At 44.0% G+C, this 20709-nt stretch overlaps 1 protein-coding gene across 2 annotated transcripts; it reads right to left on the reverse strand.

Moving 5' to 3' along the window:
- Positions 1-38: 38 nt before the first annotated feature.
- Positions 39-19244, reverse strand: LOC109899457 (uncharacterized). 2 transcript variants are annotated; one of them, XM_020494711.2, is made up of 17 exons: positions 18890-19244; positions 16537-16643; positions 16240-16394; positions 14879-15036; positions 14481-14648; positions 11158-11620; positions 10635-10736; positions 9370-9460; positions 8234-8457; positions 7769-8011; positions 7405-7503; positions 4813-5006; positions 4521-4695; positions 4073-4229; positions 3475-3628; positions 2187-2298; positions 39-1993 (listed from the first exon to the last, which is right to left on the reverse strand). In XM_020494711.2, exons 1-17 carry the CDS (start codon positions 18902-18904, stop codon positions 1812-1814), a joined length of 2799 nt encoding a protein of 932 aa, XP_020350300.1. In that variant the 5' UTR covers positions 18905-19244; the 3' UTR covers positions 39-1811. The 2 variants fall into 2 exon arrangements, with proteins under 2 accessions (XP_020350300.1, XP_020350299.1); XM_020494710.2 differs by having other exon boundaries at positions 9370-9463; positions 18890-19220.
- Positions 19245-20709: the final 1465 nt, after the last annotated feature.

Genomic DNA, 20709 nt, shown 5'->3' on the forward strand with positions numbered 1-20709 from the left:
GGTCTCATATTTTGGGGTCTTTGAACAAATACAACATCTTCCAAAATGCAGCTTTTAATTCTGCATTTTCCTTTGACAATGTAGGGAATACGGTGCACTTATCTAAAACATTGAGAAAATAAACTGTATTTTACATCTGTGTAAACATAACATGAAGCAAAATTATGAACGGAGATACTTTGGATTCCTGCTGAACCCAACCACTCATTATGCAACCCATATCATGGCCCACTATTTGCTTTGAGAAGTCAAGCTCTCCACAACCACCAACAATGCTTAGCTTTCCAGTTGCTGGCTAATCAAATGTTGGAGTCATTAAAACTCGTTTTCTAACCACTCCACAAATGTCTTGTTAACAAACTATAGATTTGGCAAGTCGGTTAGGATATCTACTTTGTGCATGAAGTAATGTTTACAGACAGATTATTTCACTGTATCACAATGCCAGCGGGTCAGAAGTTGACTGTGCCTTTTAAACAGCTTGGAAAAATCCAGAAAATGATGTCAAGCTTCTGATTGGCTAATTGACATTTGAGTCATCAGTCAGGAAGTTAAAGCTTGGTCGCAAATGGGTCTTCCAAATGGACAATGACCCCAAGCATACTTCCAAAGCTGTGGCAAAATGACTTAAGGTCAACAAAGTCGTCTCCAGCATATTGGAGTGGCCATCAAAGCCCTGACCTCAATCCTAAAGAAAATCTGTGGGCGAGCAAGGAGGCCTACAAACCTGACTCCGTTACCCCAGCTCTGTCAGGAGGAATAGGCCAAAATTCACCCAACTTTTTGTGTGAAGCTTGTGGAAGTTTACCCGAAACGACGTTTGACCTAAGTTTAAATTGTTTAAGGCAATGCTACCAAATACTAATTGAGTATATGTAAACTTCTGACCCACTGGGAATGTGTTGAAATGAATAAAAGCTGAAATAAATCCCTCTCTGCTATTATTCTGATATTTCACATTCTTAAAATAAAGTGGTGATCCTAACTGACCTAAAACAGGGAATTTCTACTAGGATTAAATGTCAGGAATTGTGAAACTGAGTTTAAATGTATTTGGCTAAGGCGTATGTAAGCTTCCTACTTCAACTGTAGATAGAACCTGCCTTAGCTTGAACCACCCCCAACATTTGTTTTTTTGACAATACAGGAAGTAAGTAAATGTTGGACCTCAGTAGTGTTAACTGATTCATTAGAGAATTCAGGTGGAAAAATCTGGGTGAAAACATGCTGTGATATGGTTATATCCCTGATCAATTCCTAATCATAGTTCCTTTGCTTTATGTAGATTGGACATCATGCATACTATACCTCTGCCAGGCCCAGGGGGATCTACATTCTGGAGTGAAGTTTCCCTTAGTTACAGATCAAGGATCAGCTATCCCTCCCCAATCCTACACTGAACCATTAGCAGGAGAAATGTAAAACTGACCCAAAATCTGCGTTTAGGGACAACTGAACCCTACACCGGGATCAACATAGCACACTTATGTGAGACTTCATCGTAATAACTTTAATGGTGGTTGTGATTAACTACAGGGAGCAGGGCTCCCATTTAGACCTTTAGAAGCACAAGAAGGCACCCTTCTAAGGTTTCGACAGCTAGTATGGTGGACTTGTGATTGAGCGAGTAGTGTCACTAGCCGCTGTTGAAGCAGTGCAGTTAGAGCTGGGTTTCTCTTCACCCAGACTACGCTGAGCCTGTCAGCTGGATGCAGAAACATGGGGCTGATACCGCCGAGCACAGCGGAAGCTACTAGCTAGCTGACCCAAGCCTCATCAGAAAGGGCTGGGCGGGGTCACTACTCATCCCCCTACTGATTGTCACCGTCGTTGTCGTCGGAGACCTGGTCAGGGGGGATGGCTCGCGGGTTGCTGGCCCTGATGCTGGTGATGTGGGGACAGGAGGCAATCAGGTTGGCGATGCCCGATAGGGTCACGCCCGAGCCGTCCAGGTTCACCTGGGTCAGACACATGCACTTCAGGAACTTCAGTCCTGAGGGAAATGGACACAAAAATAAGGTATATTAGGTTTTCACCTCTAAATACTTCCATGGAAGTGTTGCAAGATAATGAGTGGGACCTATAGAGATGTATTAGCGAGCTCATGTCCTATTTTTGCAATGACCGTCCAGTTGACTATTTTGGGCCAAGTGCGCCCTTTATTCAACTGTATGATGGGATCTTACCGTGGTCAGTGATGCGTGTCCGGCTCAGGTTGAGCTTGAAGAGCTGAACACAGTGGACCAGACCTCTCCTCACGACCGTGTCGCCCACCTGAGTACTGGCCAAGCTTAATACCTGGAACATAAAGCCACAACATCAATGCAACTACTGCTAATAATTGCATCAAATCAATCATTTTATTAGTCACATGCGCCGAATACAACAGGTATAGACCTTACAGTGAAATGCTTACTTAACAGCCCCTAACCAACAATGCAGTTTAAAAAAAATATATAAGAAATAAAAGGAACAAGTAATTAAAGAGTAGCAGTAAAATAACAATAGCGAGGCTATATACAGGGGGGTACCGATACAGAGTCAATGTGTGGGGGCACCAGTTAGTCGAGGTAATTGAGGTAATATGTACATGTAGGTTATTAAAGTTATTAAAGTGACTATGCGTAGATAATAACAGAGTAGCAGCAGTGTAAAAGATAGAGAGGGGGGGAATGCAAATAGTCTGGGTAGCCATTTGATTAGATGTTCAGGAGTCTTATGGCTTGGGGGTAGAAGCTGTTCAGAAGCATCTTGGACCTAGACTTGACGCTCCGGTGCCGTGCCGTGCGGTAGCAGAGAGAACAGTCTATGGTGGTGGCTGGAGTCTTTGACAATTTTTAGGGCCTTCCTCTGACACCGCCTGGTATAGAAGTCCTGGATGGCAGAAATCTTGGCCCCAGTGATGTACTGGGCCGTACGCACTAACCTCTGTAGTGTCTTACGGTCGGAGGCCGAGCAGTTGCCATAGCAGGCAGTGATGCAACCAGATGCTCTCGATAGTGCAGCTGTAAAACCTTTTGAGGATCCATGCCAAATCTTTTCCTGAGGGGGAATAGATTTTGTTGTGCCCTCTTCACGATTGTCTTGGTGTGCTTGGACCATGTTAGTTTGTTGGTAATGTGGACACCAATGAACTTGAAGCGCTCAACCTGCTCCACTACAGCCCCGTCGATGAGAATGGGGGTGTGCTCAGTCCTCCTTTTCCTGTAGTCCACAATCATCTCCTTTGTCTTGATCACGGTGAGGGAGATGTTGTTGTCCTGGCACCACACTGCCAGATCTCTGACCTCCTCCCTATAGGCTGTCTTGTTGTTGTCAGTGATCATGATGGTGTTGGAGTCGTACCTGGCCGTGCAGCTTGAACAAAGTTTTACAACGGAGCACTGTTAGCGCCCTAGCTGACCTATAACTTATTTGCAGAGTTCTATCCACTGACACAATAGTTGTCTTTGGGGTTTCATGCATGCTCCGTACCTGCAGGTGTGGCAGGCCGGTGACGAGGGCGGCCACTCCTCGGCTGGTGACGGCCGTGCGGTCCAGACACAACTCCAGCAGCTCCTGCAGACAGCGCAGGGAGGGCAGCCCGGCGTCCGTCACCTGCGTGTTGCTGAGTGACAGCCTCTTCAGCCTGGAGACAGGAGATGGGGACATTTCTATCAGGGTCGTATACATTAGTGCTCACCGTAGCAAAACGTTTTGCAACAGAAAACAAAAATGTGCATTTGTTATTGAACAGGTAATTCAGGTAGTCCCTCTGTGTTTTAGTCCGTTTTCTTCTGTTTGGTCCCTAATGAATACGGCCCAGCATTTCTTCATTCACTGCAATGTCAACACTGGAGGACGCTGGTGAATCAACTAGAGCAGTGACCACCAATTCTAGTCCATGTGAGCAATAGTGTGCAGATCTTTGTTCCAGCTCACCACGAACACAACCAGTTAGTCTAAATGATTAGTTGAAATCATTGTATAGCTCCACAAGACAGAGGTTGGTGACCACTGAGTGCCAGTCTATCATGACAAGCGTGTATATTGACACCAGGAGAGGATAATAGTTATGAGAGAGTGAGCTGACCTGGTCATGGTAGCCAGCTGGGTGATCCCCTGGTCGGTGACGTATGTGTAGTCAGTTAGGTCCAGCTCGGACAGCAGGGACAGTCTGGAGAGGAAGGCCAGGCCGGCGTCCGTCACCGAGTGGCGTCCAGGCAGGGTCAGCTGGGTCAGCCGGAGACCTGGGATGAACAAGCCAAAACAGACGTAGTACTTTAGTAAACACATTGAACTATATACTGTGAGCCATACACAACATTAACATCTGCAGTAATCTTCCCCTCTAATCAGGGACCTGAGAAAACAGGGAGAATGGACTCTGGAAAATCAATTACTTTAAGTCAATCAAACAGCAGTACTGCAGACCTTGAGGCCCTGATTTGAAAACTCCTGCTGTACACAGTCTTCCTCCCTCTCTTTCTCTCAGATGTGAGTACCCCCTGCTGTACACACACATACAATGTGCAGCTCACCTGAGATGATCTGGAGAATGTTGTTGCCATCAGCGACGGAGATGCCAGCCACGCTGAGGGCAGAGAGGGCGGAGTGGGTGGCCAGGTGCTCCAGAGAGCCCTCCCTCACCGCCGTGCCGTCCAGGTAGAGGGTCTGCAGGCTGGGAAGCTCAGCCAGGGCCGACACATCACTCACCTGACAGACGAGGGAGGAAGGGGTCAAAGTAGACCTAAATCTCAAAATGGGCTCAGGATATTGTGGTTGGGTATGTTGTCATGTTTGTGTGCTTGTAGGAGCGCAAGAGTGAGCTACCTTAGTGTGTTTGATGCTGAGCAGTCGTAGCTGGGGCACACAGGCGGGCAGCGCTGCCAGGGTGGCCTCCGTGATAGAGGTCTGGTTCAGACTAAGCTGGGTGAGTGTCGAAGGAGCAGACTGCAGGTACAGCACCATCCCTACATCGCTTACTTTGGTCTGGTCTAGCGACAGGAAAGACAGGCTCTTCAAGCCTTTCAGACACAAAGGGTACGGAGTGAGATTTTTGTTTTTTATCTTAGTCCTCCTTTCAAGTTGGTGAAATGGTTGACACATTTATCCGTAATTATGATTTCAATCATTTTTACCAAGTTGAAGCGCCACTCTTACCATATTATGCTTTCGGAAAGTATTCAGACCCCTTGACTTTTTCCACATTTTGTTACGTTACAGTCTTATTCTAAAACTGATTAAATAGCTTTTCCCCCTCATCAATCTACACACAATATCCCATCATTTTTGGGAAATGTTAGCAAATGAAGTATGACATTTGCATAAGTATTCAGACCCTCTTTGTTGAAGCACCTTTGGCAGCGATTACAGCCTCGAGTCTTCTTGAGTATGACGTTACAAGCTTGGCACATCTCTCTGTACTTTGCTCCGTTCATCTTTCCCTCGATCCTGACTAGTCTCCTGGTCCCTGATGCTGAAAAACATCCCCACAGCACGATGCTGCCACCACCATGCTTCACTGTAGGGATGGTGCCAGGTTTCCTCCAGACGTGTCGCTTGGCATTCAGGCCAATCAATCTTGGTTTCATCAGACCAGAGAATCTTGTTTCTCATGGTCTGAGAGTCCTTTAGGTGCCTTTTGGCAAACCCCAAGCGGGCTGTCATGTGCCTTTTACTGAGGAGTGGCTTCCGTCTGGCCACTCTACCATAAAGGCCAGTTGGAAACTTACCCCCCCCGTTGCCCAGTTTAGCCGGGCAGCCAGCTCTAGAAAGAGTCTTGGTGGTTCCAAACTTCTTCCATTTAAGAATAATGGTGGCCACTGTGTTCTTGGGGCCCTTCAATGCTGCAAAAAAAATGTGGTACCCTTTCCCAGATCTGTGCCTCGACCCAATCATGTCTCGGAGCTCTACGGACAGTTACTTAGACTTCATGGCTTGGTTTTTGCTCTGACATGCACTTGGGACCTTATATAGACAGGTGTGTGCCTTTCCAAACCATGTCCAATCAATTGAATTTACCACAGGTGGACTCCAAGTTGTAGAAACAGGATGCGCCTGAGCTCAATTTTGAGTCTCATAGCAAAGAGTCTGAATACTTACGCAAATAAGGTATTCCTGTTTTCAATTTATAACCTTTAAAATCGGTTTAAAAGGCTTGACCTAGTGTTCTTGCAAGGAGTCATAGCAGGCTTCAGCTTTACAAAGTTACCCCTTTCTTTTTCAAGGTCTTCTGACCTACAGTGCATTCGGAAACTATTCAGGCCCCTTCCCTTTACCACATTTTGTTACATTACAGCCTTATTCTAAAATTGATATATATTTGTTCTTCTCATCAATCTACACACAATACCCCATAATGGCAAAATGAAAACAGGTTTTTAGAAATGTTTGCAAATGTATAAAAAATAAAAACCACTCCTCCTCTGATGAAACCAAGATTGAACTCTTTGGCCTGAATGCCAAGCGTCACGTCCGGAGGAAACCTGGCACCATCCCAAAGGGTGAAGCATGGTGGTGGCAGCAGCATCATACTGTGGGGATGTTTTTCAGCAGCAGGGACTGGGAGACTAGTCAGGATCGAGGGAAAGATGAACGGAGCAAAGTACAGCAAGATCCTTGATGAAAACCTGCCCCAGAGCACCCAGGACCACAGACTAGGGCAAAGGTTCACCTTCCAACAGGACAACGACCCTAAGAACACAGCCAAGACAAGGCAGGAGTGGCTTCCGGACAAGTCTCTGAATGTTCTTGAGTGGCCCAGCCAGAGCCCGGACTTGAACCCGATCTAACATCTCTGGAGAGAAAATAGCTGTGCAGCGCCACTTCCCATCCAACCTGACAGAGCTTGAGAGGATCTGCAGAGAAGAATGGGAGAAACTCCCCAAATACAGGTGTGCCAAGCTTGTAGTGTCATAACCAAGAAGACTCGAGGCTGTAATCTCTGCCAAAGGTGCTTTAACAAAGTACTGAGTAAAGGGTCTGAATACTTATGTAAATGTGATATTTCAGTTTTAGATTTTTTATAAAATGTGCAAAAATGTCTAAAAACCTGTTTTTGCTTTGTCATTATAGGGTATTGTGTGCAGATTGATGAGGATTATAATTGTTTTAATCCATTTAGAATAAGGCTGTAATGTAACAAAATGTGGAAATATTGAAGTGGTCTGAATACTTTCCGAATGCAAAGTATATTCACAAGACTGCTTACCAAGCATTAAAAACTTAATTCATCCACAGCCATTCTATGCTGTAGCCAGGGTCATATTTATTAGTGCACACCGTAGCAAAACGTTTTGCAACAGAAAACCAAAACAAACGTTACTTATTGAGCAAGTTCAGGTATAGTCCCTTCCTGTTTCAGTCAGTTTTCTTTTGTTTGGTGCCTAGTGAATACAACCCAGAATTAGAGAAGAACCTCACCTGTGATGTGTTGCAGACAGGAGTCTGTTAGCTTGCTACATGAGGCCAGGTTCAGGTGCTGCAGTTTCAGTAGGCTGCACAGCACAGAGAGGCCTGCATCTGGACAACGGGAAGACAAAGAGATAGCAACCATCACTATCATAGCCACAAGCTGCAAAGATAACCAGTCACATGCTTAAAGTGATAGCTTACCAATGCATCTATATTCCTTTATTTTTGTAACTTTCTTAACTTGACATTCAAATGGTGCTAATAATAGTGTTGAAATAGGGCTCTGGTCAAAAGTAGTGCACTTTATATGGAATAGGTTGCCATTTGGGACGCATACTCAGTGAGCACAAATGCTGTCAAGGTAAAGGTATACCTGTGATGAGAGGAGAGTTGACCAGGCTCAGGTGCTTCAGTGCAGTGAAGGCCCGTAGCTGCCGGAGCAGCTCGTTGGTGGAGTACGGGTAACAGTTGAGGACAAACTTCTGCATCGGGCAGCCGAAAAAGAGTTCCAGGGTGCGCGGGCGAAGGAGCCTCTCGCGGGACATGTGACTGAGCAGGAGCTCGGCCAGTTCAGGGGTCAGACACGACAGACTGCTGCTGTACTGCATGCTGGGAGCTGAGAGAGGAGGAATAAATAAGTTGTCTATGCAGCTTTCCAGACATACATTTCTGTGATCTTGAATTTTTTACACAATTGCAATAAACCACAACCAATGTATGTACAATTCTGACAATTTCTGAGATGAGATGGTTGGAAAAACAGTCGGCAAGAAGTGAGGCCTTTCAACCTTTATTTGTGTGCAAATAACAGTGTTGGACTTTAAAGTTGTTCTCTGACCTGTCATGAGGTTGACTGTGGCCTGGGTGGCCATTGCACAGAGGGAGGGGACGCTGGGCGTCCTGAAGGGTTTCTTGGGGGGGGATGGGTGACCCTGAGTGGCCTGGGGGTCATCCTGGGCAGCTCTCTGGAGGCGCTCTACTGCAGCCTGGCCCGCTGCCCCCGGCACCACACAACCTGCAGCCTCTTCTGGCTCCACTGCTGGGTCCTCTGCCACCCCCTCCCTGGGAGAGACACAACCATGTGTGACATCTAGTCAACTGATTAAAGATAAGAAAAGCTTCCCGATTCTCCCCCCTTGTGCACACTTCCCGTCATGGATTTAACAATGGTGGAAACTTACTCCAAGCCAATAATGCTTACACCAATCCAACGCTTTAAATCAATGACGGGGAGTGTGCAAGTTCACACTCTGGCTATAATGTGGAGAACTCTGCTGCATTCAAAATTCATGTATTTACAGAGCAAGTTTTGGTCCTGAGCCCCTTCTCAGGCTGCATGCCATCAAGGCTACATGCCAAGTCTGAAGTTTGCATGCCAACACATCAAGTCACCTCTTATGTTTGACCATTAGCAAACTGGCACACTTCTACACATTCAACAAGTTAATAATAAAGGTGTTGCAGTGCTGATCAGAACTAAACATTGAAAAAGAATCCACTTTCAACAGTTACCGATTACATTTCATTTCAATTTGAATAATCCTACAAATATTTTTTCAGATGTAAGTTCTGCTTAGGGTTATAAACTCAGCAAAAAAAAGAAATGTCCTCTCACTGTCAACTGCGTTTATTTTCAGCAAACTTAACATGTGTAAATATTTGTATGAACATAATATTCAACAACTGAGACATAAACTGAACAAGTTCCACAGGTGCATGTTCATTAATTGTTTATGGTTGGGGAAACAGTGTTAAAACCCTTCACAATGAAGATCTGTGAAGATATTTGGATTTTTACGAATTATCTGTGAAAGACAATGTCCTGAAAAAGGGACATTTCTTTTTTTCCGCTGAGTTTAGATCCTGGACAGTATCAAATGTTAAATGAAATTGAAACCACGTTACAAAAAAAGACAATGCTTTAAAGTGGAGGGCATGGTCATGATATAGGCTAGGTTTAGGCTGGGCACTCACCTAAGTCTGTTGCCCTGGTCTGGCCAGTGGTGTCTGGGCTCCAGCCCTCCACGCAGCCGGTTCTCTGGGAAGAAGGGTAATCGGGGCATACCTGCTGGAGTTAACCATAGCTTAGGCCTTTAGGATACTCAATTTAAATCTGTATTCATCCTAGAAGCCATACATCTTGAATTACACTACATGACCAAAAGTATGCGGACTTGTCGAACATCTCATTCCAAAATCATGGGCATTAATGCGGAGTTGGTCCCCCGTTTTCTGCTATAACAGCCTGCACTCTTCTGGGAAGGCTTTCCACTAGATGTTGGAACATTGCTGCAGGGTCTTGCTTCCATTCAGCCACAAGAGCCTTAGTCAGGTCAGGCACTGATGTTGGGCGATTAGGCCTGGCACGCAGTCGGCGTTCCAATTTATCCCAAAGGTTTTTGATGGGGTTGAGGTCAGGGTTTCTGTGCAGGCAATTTTACTGCCAATGTTCGTCTATGGAGATTGCAAGGCTGTATGCTCGATTTTATACACCTGTCAGCAACGGGTGTGGCTGAAATAGCCAAATCCACTAATTTGAAGGGATGTCCACATACTTTGTATATATAGTGTATTTCAGACAAATATCCAAGCTATTGAACCATCTGAATGCACGTCTGAGACTTATCACATGCCTCTCATCAACAACGCTCTCTCTAATCACAATGTTCCTCTTCTTCAGTTTTAGCTTCCTCTTTGGCTGTAAAAAGAATCCCCGGCAATGAGCTTCACACGAAGTGTAACACTTGGATTACTGTCTGTACCTCAGAGCTTGAATACTCAGAGAAACTGACTTATTTTGGCACAAGAGAGTGCAGCGCAAACTTGCATAAGTTGGAAAGTCGGGCGCATTCACCTGCTATTTCCCAATCAAAGCAGCATTCTCATGGTCAGTGAGGAGATATCAAACACCATCACTGGGCCAGTTGGCTCACTATCCTGACCGCAGCCATGGCAGTTTAGTTCAATGGATTTCTACACACACTGGTTCACTTCAACTACTTCTGCAGTAACTTGGTGTAAAAAAAACTATATTCCCAGGGGACAGTAGGTTAAATCCTACTGCAAATGAGGCTGCAGTGCTCATCAAGTTCAAAGCCATTTGTCTAACCACTGACACAGAGAGAGGGCTCATCTTTATTGGACTGTAAAGAACAAGGTGTTCAGAGGAAAAACCAGGGAGACACAGAGAGAGAAAGAAAGGAAGGATAAAAGAAAATTCCAAACAGAGGTTGTAGTACCATTGAGGAGGAAGTGCGGCTCTCTACCCCCCTCTGGCATCTCTTCATCGTCTGAGCTGGCAGCCTCCTCTGCATCACCAGGATTCAGCTTCTGGCCCCGTCCTGTCAGGGAAAAACTGCATGAACACTTTGGAGTAGGATGAAGTGGTACCTAGACGCTGATCTTGGGTCAGTTTCACATTGTTCCCACTTACGGTTAAGGTTAGGATTGGGGAGAGGAAGCTGTACCTAGGAGAAACTGTGTCCAGAGTGAACAATTCACATTCAGCTGACCCAGAGAATGCCTGAATGAAACGTAGTGCCTGTAATGGTGTTATGGTGTCTTCACAAAGTGATGCCTCAAACTAATGGGTCCATAATGCAATAGCCTGCGTGAGTAAGGCAATTAAACAGCGTTACATTTATACTCCAAGAAAATACATTTCTGAAGGTAAAACACCCAACAAGTCATCAACTTTGATATTTGAAAATATATCAAATACATTGTGAATGTGCGGCTTCATATGCCAGACGTGAATCTTACCCCAGGAGTGAGAAGGTCCGGTCATTGGGGGGCCAACACCAGGGATTCCTGCGTAGCCCACTGCTTCTTCCCACAGCTGGTGAGGCAGAGGTGGGGGCAGAGCGGGATCCTCCATCCCTTCCTCCTCCAGCTCTGGTATCTGGGGCTGCTGTGGCTGGGGAAGCGCAGGGGGTGCAACTACCACCTCCTCCTGACCCAATAAGAGGCGATCAGCTGGGCTGGCCGGATCCTGGGGTGTCTCTGGGGGCGTGGTCTGGATACAGAGGGCGGCGTTGGGCGTGAGGCCCAGGGAGCGCAGGGAGCAAGCCAGCTCCGCCTCCCCAAAGCGTTTCCGTGGGAACCCCTGGAGGAGGGAAAAGGAGGCCAGGGAAGGGTAGCGCCCGGAGATGTGCTCCATCACGCTGCGCAGAGGGGCGTCGGCAGGGAAGCGCTCCCGCATGGACTCCCCAGAGGGTAGCCGGATCTACAGGGAGACACAGAGGGTGAAACCTCCATTATAAAAATACCACCTCAGTCTCCATCTAACTAGGCTACACAAGCACGCCTCTTCAATCAACTAATAGGGGTGCTCTCAAGTCAACAATCGAGACAGAAGTCTACCTATGCTCAGGGCTCTAAATTAATACAACACATTTTGGTATCACCAGTGTTAAGGAGCACCAGAAAAGAAGATGTTTTTAATTGATTGAGATATAACCTATATTGGGTCTATGTGTATTCTAGCTACTTCTGAAGCACATGTTGTACCATAAAAACGAAAATGGAACCCTGTAAAACATTTGTTTATTATAAAAAGCTAAAAGGTTGATACAAAAACCTGTCATTGGGGGAATATTAGGCTTCTACATTGTTTAACAGGTTATTTCTATAAATAATGGAGTCAATGTGTGACAAAGGGATCAACATTTACAAATGTATTTTCATGCAGCTCCACATGTGTACTTAAGAGGAATAAAAGTGAATATATGCAAATTGACCCATAACTCCAGCACTTCATTTTCATTTTCAAGGACCTCAACGTTATACAATTGTAAATCATTGTACATATAGGGCCTAATATAGAACCAGTAAATAGGCCATTAACACAAAAAATAATACATTTTTTACATGTTGATATTCAAATTATTCTTACATTCTAAAATATGTGACAATAATGTGGACATTGTCTGTCTGTCTAAATAGACCGGATACATTTTTCTAGGTTGCCCATCTATTAGCAGGACTGATCAGAAAATGTTGCAAGCATGTTATGTAGCCTAACGTCAGTGGATTATTTTGCTCTTCACTCGCATAATAGCCTAGGCTTCTCCAAACCAAAATCCTGTGACTTGTCTGGTAATGAATCAATGTGATTTTTTTTTTAAACGAAATCTCCATATTTTTGGTTAATTGACCTCTGGCTGGGAAAATACGTGGAGGTGCAGCTCATCTATTCGTTTGCTCATTTATCACATATCAGAAACATTTAGCATGCTATAATGTAAGCTTAAATCAATAAGTGTGTTATTTTGCTATTGACTGACATTAGGCAATTGACTTCAGGCAATTCCAAAAGCCTGCGGAGGTTGTGAAATATGAACACGACACTCACATGCTTTTGAAAACATAGATTTCCATTATTTTCTATGCATATCATGATGAAAATAGTCACTCGGGAACAACAGCACAGTGAAGCGCACTGGTTGTAGAGCAAAATATTTAGGAGCATATGCAACCAAAATGGTCACACTTTAGATCACTGCCTATGCTGCTAGGAATACAGTGGCTTCATAAAATATTCATACCCACTTGACTTACTCCACATTTTGTTATTACAGTCTGAACAAAAAAATGAATTCAATTTCTCTTCTCACCATCTACACACAATACCCCATAACGACAAAGTGAAAACATGTTTTTGGATCTCTTTTTTTCCTCACTCAAATTTATTGAGAAAGAAATACAGAAATATTGAATTTACATAAGTATTCACAACCCTGAGTCAGTACTTTGTAGAAGCACATTTGGCAGCGATTACAGCTGAACCTTCCTGGGTAAGTCGCCAAGAGCTTTGCACACCTGGATTGTGAACATTTGCCCAATATTATTTTCAAAATTCTTCAAGCTCTGTCAAATTGGTTGTTGATCATTGCTAGACAGCCATTTTCGGGTCTTGCCATAGATTTGAGTAGATTTAAGTCGAAACTGTAACTTGACCACTCAAGAACATTCACTGTCTTCTTGGTAAGTAACTCCAGTGTAGATTTGGCCATGTGTTTAAGGTTATTGTACTGATGAAAGGTGAATTAATCTCCCAGCGTCTGATGGAAAGCAGACTGAACCAGGTTTTCCTATAGGATTTTGCCTGTGCTTAGCTTCATTCCATTTTTATCCTGAAAAACTCCCCAGTCCTTAACAATTACAAGCATACCCATAACATCATGCAGTCACGACTATGTTTAAAAATATGGAGAGTGGTAATACTAATGTTTTGTATTTGCCCCAAACATAACACTTTGCATTCAGGACAAAAAGTGATTTGCTTGGCCACATTGTTTGTAGTATTACGTTAGTGCCTTATTTCAAACAGGATGCATGTTTTGGAATATTTTTATTCTGTACAGGCTTCCTTTTCATTCTGTCAATTAGGCTAGTATTGTGAAGTAACTTCAATGTTGTTGATCCATCCTCAGTTCTATCACTGCCATTAAACTCTGTAACTGTTTTAAAGTCACCATTGGCTTCATGGTGAAATCCCTGAGCAGTTTCCTTCCGCTCTGTCAACTGAGTTAGGAAGGACACCTGTATCTTTGTAGTTACTGGGTAATTAACAACTTCACCATTCTCAAAGTTATATTTAATGTCTGCTTTTTTAAAATCCATCTACCAATAGGTTCCCTTCTTTGCGAGGCATTGGAAAACCTATTTTTGGTTGAATCTACATTTGAAATTCAATGCTCGACTAAGGGACCTTACATACAGATAATTGTATGTTTGGGGTACAGAGATGAGGTAGTCATTCAAAAATCACGTTAAACACTATTATTACAGTCCATGTAACTTATTAAGCACATTTTTACTCCTGAACTTATTTAAGCTTGCCATAGCAAAGGGGTTGAATACTTATTGACTCAAAGAAATTTCAGCTTTTCTTTTAATTAAATTTGTAGAAATTTCAACAGATAAAAAAACACTGACATTATGGGGTATTGTGTGTAGGCCAGTGACAAAAAAAGTCTCAATTTAATCCATTTTAAATTCAGGCTGTAACAACAAAAAGTCAAGGTGTGTGAATACTTTCTGAAGGCACTGCATGTAAATATTGCCAGAGGGCTCAGTCTCACCATGAGGATGCAGTTGTTGTCTACACTAGTCTGGACCGTACCCCCCAGCCTCTGGCCTTGGCTGCTGCCAGGGGGGGACGTGGTCTCAGTGGGGGCGCTCGGCTGGGTCTTCTTCTCCTGTAAGCTCCTCCGGTCCTCAGCAATACGCTTCAGCACCAGCTCACGCTCCTGAGGTAACACACACGTCACAGGAATGCCATGTCTGAGTGTGACTTTTTTGCAAAAGGGCTGAATATAGAGTCTCAATCATTTGAATAAACCAATCTTCAGTGTAAATTGTGTCACAAAGCAATATGCACTGCAGTATGTTAGACTAGCATGTTGAATACCCTGTGGCTATGCTGGGTGTGTGTGTGCTCAGTGTGTTTCAGCTGATCCATCAAGCAGGTGCTGCTGACCTGTTTCTTCTGCCTCCTCTCGTTCCTGGCCTCGTTGGCCACACGCATCCTCTGCTGCTCCTGAAAGTCACTCTTGTCCTGCCTGATACGGGACTCCAACGGTGGGGTGTCTGTGGATGGGCTGGTGGGTTGCGGGGGTCCCAGGACTAAAGAGGGGCCTTCAGACACACATTAGAAACAGAACGGTCACTGCTGAAATAAAGAGTCAAATAACTAGCTACTATGCTATGTCCAGAGTAGGTTTGCGTTTTTTCCCAAAACTTCAGTTAAGTAATATATATTTAAGGCTACAATCTCAAACGAGGAACGTGTCTGAGGCAGGGGAGAACGACTGGGAAAGGAGATAGATACCTAGTCAGTTGCGCAACTGAATGCATTCAACTGAAATGTGCCTTCCTCATTTAAACCTCTGAATCAGAGGTGCGGGGGCTGCCTTAATCAACATCCACATAATCAGCACCCGGAGAGCTGTTATTGTGGGGGTTAACTGCCATACTCAGATTCTTCCACCTTGCCAGCTCGGGGATTCAAACAAGTAACCTTTCGCTTCCTGTCCCAACTCTCTAACCACTAGCCTACCTGACGCCACTGCCCCCTCTCATTGAAGTCACAAAGTAGTTCAAGGTCGAACGCAGTACTGGAGGCTGTTTCCAGAAAGTAAGATTCACATTATAGTGAATGGGAAAACGGCAATCTTCGAGGTCAGTATTTGTGTAAATATTTACATATTTTTTTTACACAATCATAGAAGCAATTATTGGTACTATCACACCACATGCATGTCCTTGAACCGATTATTTTAAAATCACACACAAAATAAGAATGAAAATTGAGTTGCTACCACCATCCTACACTACCCCAGTTGGCCTTCAACTTGAGATACTAAATGAGAAGGGGGGCAGCAATAAGTTAGCATGCAAAGTCACTTCCTAGAGTAGCTAAAACTACACATGCGATGTTTCCAAAAACTCCTCCATGAGCAAGATGGCAATACGTCAAATGCACCACTAAGACATCATATACTGAAACGTAATCAATGTCATCACTATGTTATAACAAATAAGCATTATTGGTAGATTTTGGAGGGAGGGAGATTAGCTTGGAAACAAAAAGCTTGGATAATTTACTGTAACTTATGCCTTATGTCCTGTACACAGTTCCCCTGTATATGCAGCTGGAAACAAGGCAAAGCCACTCGCTGTTCCAAGTTTTACAAGACCGTTACCTGATTTGTACAAAATGGATAAAAGACACCACAAGTGGTCAATTGTGCACAATTAGACAATGGACCATTACATTACAGTATGCAATCAACCATGGAAAACAAATGTCTGATGAAATATCATAATGGTGTGTCACACCTCTACTGTCATTGGGCGATGTCTGTGAGTGTGATGTGCTTGGGGGGCAAGAGCTCCCTGCATCTTTGGGAGGGTTGAATGCAGCAAATGCCGTTGAAACTGGCTGTGGTGGATTTTTGACCAGCTTGTGCCTCAGATTTTCACCTTGTAAAAGCCTGCCGTAAACACATAGAAAAAAAGATGGGTGAAAAAACAACAACCATTTGACCAGTTCAGTTATTGACGACACCGGTCTTGACATCGGAAAACATAGTTCCTTGCCTGTCCATTTAAGGGTTATGGTTTGGGAGGACTCACCACTCAGCTGCATCAGGCACAGAGAAGTGTCCTGCCTGCACGGCAGACTGGATCTGCTCCTCACTGAAGCCCATCTCACACAGGGTATGGAACAACTCTCCGATAGTCTGCAACACAAGGCCATGGGGGTGTGAGACAAACAGGAAATGTCATAACAAAAGGCGGGCCTATACACAAACCGCACTCTTGCCCGAACACAAAAGGGGCTGGGCAAAGGGTGCCCCTGGTGTCGTCGAGTAGGACAATCAGATGATGCCCTACAAAGTCAATCAATCTCAGTCAATAATGCCTGAATGAAGTGTGACTGATGAATGGAGTGATTGTTTGGCTCGACAAAGTGCAAGTTTGACCAAAGACAGCAGCTGATTGAAGTGAGCTAGCCTTGAGATTTATCCTTATAGGGAAATGCTGTGTTGTCATACAAGCTTGTTTTCTAGGTCTGATAAAGCACAACAATTTCATATGTATTTTCAACTAGCTGGCTAGCTTAGTTGGTATCTAGCTAGCTGTATTGTACTTCCAGTGCCAATAAATAAACTATAATCACAGATAGAACAATGAGACAGATATTTCCTCAGATGTATAAATGTGAAGCATCTGCTTGGCATTTCCACTCATGAGAGGAAGCCCACTGGCCGGTGTTGTGCCAAAAATCCCCCCCCCCTTCGCGTGAACGAGCACGCACTCAATTCTTCATTGCTGTGACTTGCTTGCTAGTTGAGATTTCTGCTCTTCACTCCGTTGTCAGTTTAGCCTACATTTCACTGATCTTAGTAGTAGAAAGCATTTTTTATTAGTGTCCTTTGATTGCGGGGGAGGCACTAGTAATGTCTGCAGTTTTCGGTTTGTATTAGTCTATAAATGTGTTTTCCAAAATTCGTAATCTCTCCCATGTCTTATTCAACTAGTAGTTGTTCTGAAATGTTTGCTTGCCTACATTTTACTCCCTTTGTTTAATATAACACACATACATTAATTATTTATTTCAGTTGCCTATCCTGACAGGAAGTTTGTTCTATAGAAAGTATTTGACTGATGTGTGCCATAGAAAGTACTTGACTCTAGTGACAAAATTAATGAAATTAGAAGGTGGGGGGTATTTCAGTAAGGCCATTTTCTTGCCTGCCAAAATCCCCCCCCCCCCCCTTCTAATTTCCTTAATTTTGTGGATAGAGTCAAATACTTTCCGTGGCACACACTACTGGTCAACATGAGCTACCAAAAATGATTTTGAAGAGTGCCAGGCCTTGCAGTCCTAAAATAGTAGGGGGGTGGGAGAATTTCGACAGGCAAGAAAACGGCCCTTCTAATTCCTTTAATTTTGTCACTAGAGTTAAGTACTTTCTGTGGCACACATCAGAGTCAAATACTTTCTATAGAACAAACTTCCAGGCAACCGAAATGAATAATCAATGTGTGTGTTATATTAAACAGAGGGAGTAAAATGTAAGCAAGCAATAAACATTTCAGAACAACTACTAGTCGAATAAAACATGGGAAAGATTACGAATTTTGGCAAAGATATGTATTTAGCCAAATCGAAAACTGCAGACATTACTAGTGCCTACCCGCGCTCAAACCGCCATAAAAAACATCAATGAAAAGTAGCCTAATCTTGATTATTGACAGCTGCCTTGGACACAAATTTTAAAAAATGCTTTCTGCTACTAAGATCAGTGAAATGTAGGCTAAACTGACAACGGATCAATACAGTTTTCGGTTCCTAAAACTACAATCTGATATGAACCGAGTGGACTTTACCCTTTCCAAACGTTTTTTTTAAATCGCGTTGTTTCGAGTGCAACGGGAATGAGTTATTGCACACGCGCACTTCACAGAGGTGTTCCCTGATGGAAATATGCAGAGATCGCGCCAATAGGATATCGGTAGCTCGTGCTTGGCTCTGCCCACTTTGACTAATTTATTCCTATTGTAAACGACAGTCTGTGGTCAATCTTGGTTTAGTTACAAAAAATCTTTGCTATAGTCTAGGACCTCTACTCTAGGTTAGAAACTTCGACGTGACATGATGATCACTCTGAACTCCACTTCTTCAAGGAAATGATCAATGTCCGGGTATTTTACTTGAGCTCATTCTAACCTAAACAGGGCCATTTGTATCGTAATGCAGATAACTACCGGTAGCTAGCTAGCTTACTGTCATTTTAGCAAGCGAACTACTGCTACGGGAATTTACAATGGAGAATGTGCTAGGTACAATAGCTAGCATAGCTAGCTAACGTTATCCAATTAGCTAGCTAACTGTTAGTTACTACTGTACCAACTTATTTAAGTAATAACTGTTATTCTTTAGAAGTGAAAGTATTAAGCCAGTTGGCTATTTGCAACTTACCGGAGTGGAATCCATACTTTCAGTGGTTATTTGCACTAGCTAGCTATGTGCCCTGTTGTTGGCTTGCATGTCAAGGAAAGATTAGTAGCCAGAGCCAATGGCTACATTACAGAACGCGATTTGAACCTATCAAAACTGCTGACAGACAGTGGGAAACGCCCCGAAAACCACAGTTATTCCAAAATAAGAAAATGTTTATACAGACTACACACACGTTTGAACACTTCGTCGCTTCGTTTCAATATCAATATAACTGTCTGTAGCAATGTGTACTCAGACAAGACAGTCAGCAAATGATAATCCACACCATATAACCAGCAGCTCGTGGTACCGCTTTCTTTAAATTATTGTATTTGAACAGCAGGTGTCACGCTTGCTCCATTTATTCTCTGATCATGGTTTATCCACGGCAAGAGCAGTAGTACAGTTTGCCTGCTACCCAAACGCCTTGCTCTGGCCAACCACTACGCCACAAAGAGCAGCGAAAGAATTCTGTTTAAGTCGTCAGGCAAAAGGACAGTCAGTATCCCCTCCCAAATGTATGAGAACTTGTCAAGAAAATAACAGGGGACTTGAACTATGATGACGTAAACACTACACGACCAAAAGTATGTGGACACCTGCTCGTTGAACATCAACATTCCAAAATCATAGGCATTAACATGGAGTTGGTCTCCCTTTGCTGCTATAACAGCCTCTGCTCTTCTGGGAAGGCGTTCCACTAGATGTTGGAACATTGCTGCAGGGACTTGCTTCCATTCAACCACAAGAGCAGTGAGGTCGGTCATTGATGTTGGGATATTAGGACTAGCTTGCAGTCAGCATTCCAATTAATCCCAAAGGTGTTTCGATGGGGTTGAGATCAGGGCTCTGTGCACACCGATCTCAACAAAACATTTCTGTATGAACCTTGCTTTGTACACCGGGACAATGTCATGCTGAAACTGGAAAGTGCCTTCCCCAAATTATTGCTACAAAGTTGGAAGCACAGAATCATCTAGAATGCTGTAGTGCTAAGATTTCCCTTCGCTGGAACTAAGGGGCCTAGTCCAAACCATGAAAAACAGCCCCAGGCCATTATTCCTCCTCCTCCAAACTTTACAGTTGGCACTATTTATTGGGGCAGGTAGTATTCTCCTGGCATCCGCCAAACCCAGATTTGTCGGTCGGACTGTCAGATGGTGAAGTGTGATTCATCACTCGAGAGATCTCGTTTCCACTGCTCCAGAGTCCAATGGCGGCAAGCTTTACACCACTCCAGGTGACTATTGGCATTGCACATGGTGATCTTAGGCTTGTGTGCGGCTGCTCGGCCATGGAAACCCATTTCATGAAGCTCCCGGCAAACATTTATTGTGCTGACATTGCTTCCAGAGGCAGTTTGGAACTAAGTAGTGAGTGTTGCAACCGAGGACAGACAATTTTTACCTGCTACACACTTCAGCACTCGGTGGTCCCATTCTGTGAGCAACCACTTTGCGTTCGTTTCCACCACAACAGCACTTAGAGTTGACCAGGGCAGAAATTTGACTGAACTGACTTGTTGGAAAGATGGCATCCTATGACGGTGTCATGTTGAAAGTCACTGAGCTCTTCAGTAAGGCCATTATACTGCCCGTGTTTGTCTATGGACATTGCATGACTGTTATATACACCTGTCAGCAACGGGTGTGTCTGAAATAGTTTGAATGGGCGTCCACATACTTTTGTGTATATATAGTGTACAGGAGCCGGATTTGGCGGTACAGTTCCACATTTTGGCCCTTTGACCCGCGTCCTGAAACCAAACAACTATATCCTGCATTTTATCAACAAATTCA

The sequence above is a fragment of the Oncorhynchus kisutch genome, linkage group LG11 (assembly GCF_002021735.2).
Source record: "Oncorhynchus kisutch isolate 150728-3 linkage group LG11, Okis_V2, whole genome shotgun sequence".
Lineage (NCBI taxonomy): Eukaryota > Metazoa > Chordata > Actinopteri > Salmoniformes > Salmonidae > Oncorhynchus > Oncorhynchus kisutch.

Bases quoted from the DNA above. Each gene is read 5' to 3' on its own strand.
- LOC109899457 (XM_020494710.2), bottom strand. The intron at 16,395-16,536 runs GTGAGTCCTCCC...TGTTTACGGCAG, and splicing joins GTGCCTGATGCAGCTGAGTG to GCTTTTACAAGGTGAAAATC. The intron at 15,037-16,239 runs GTGTGACACACC...GTGTGTCTGAAG, and splicing joins ATCGCCCAATGACAGTAGAG to GCCCCTCTTTAGTCCTGGGA.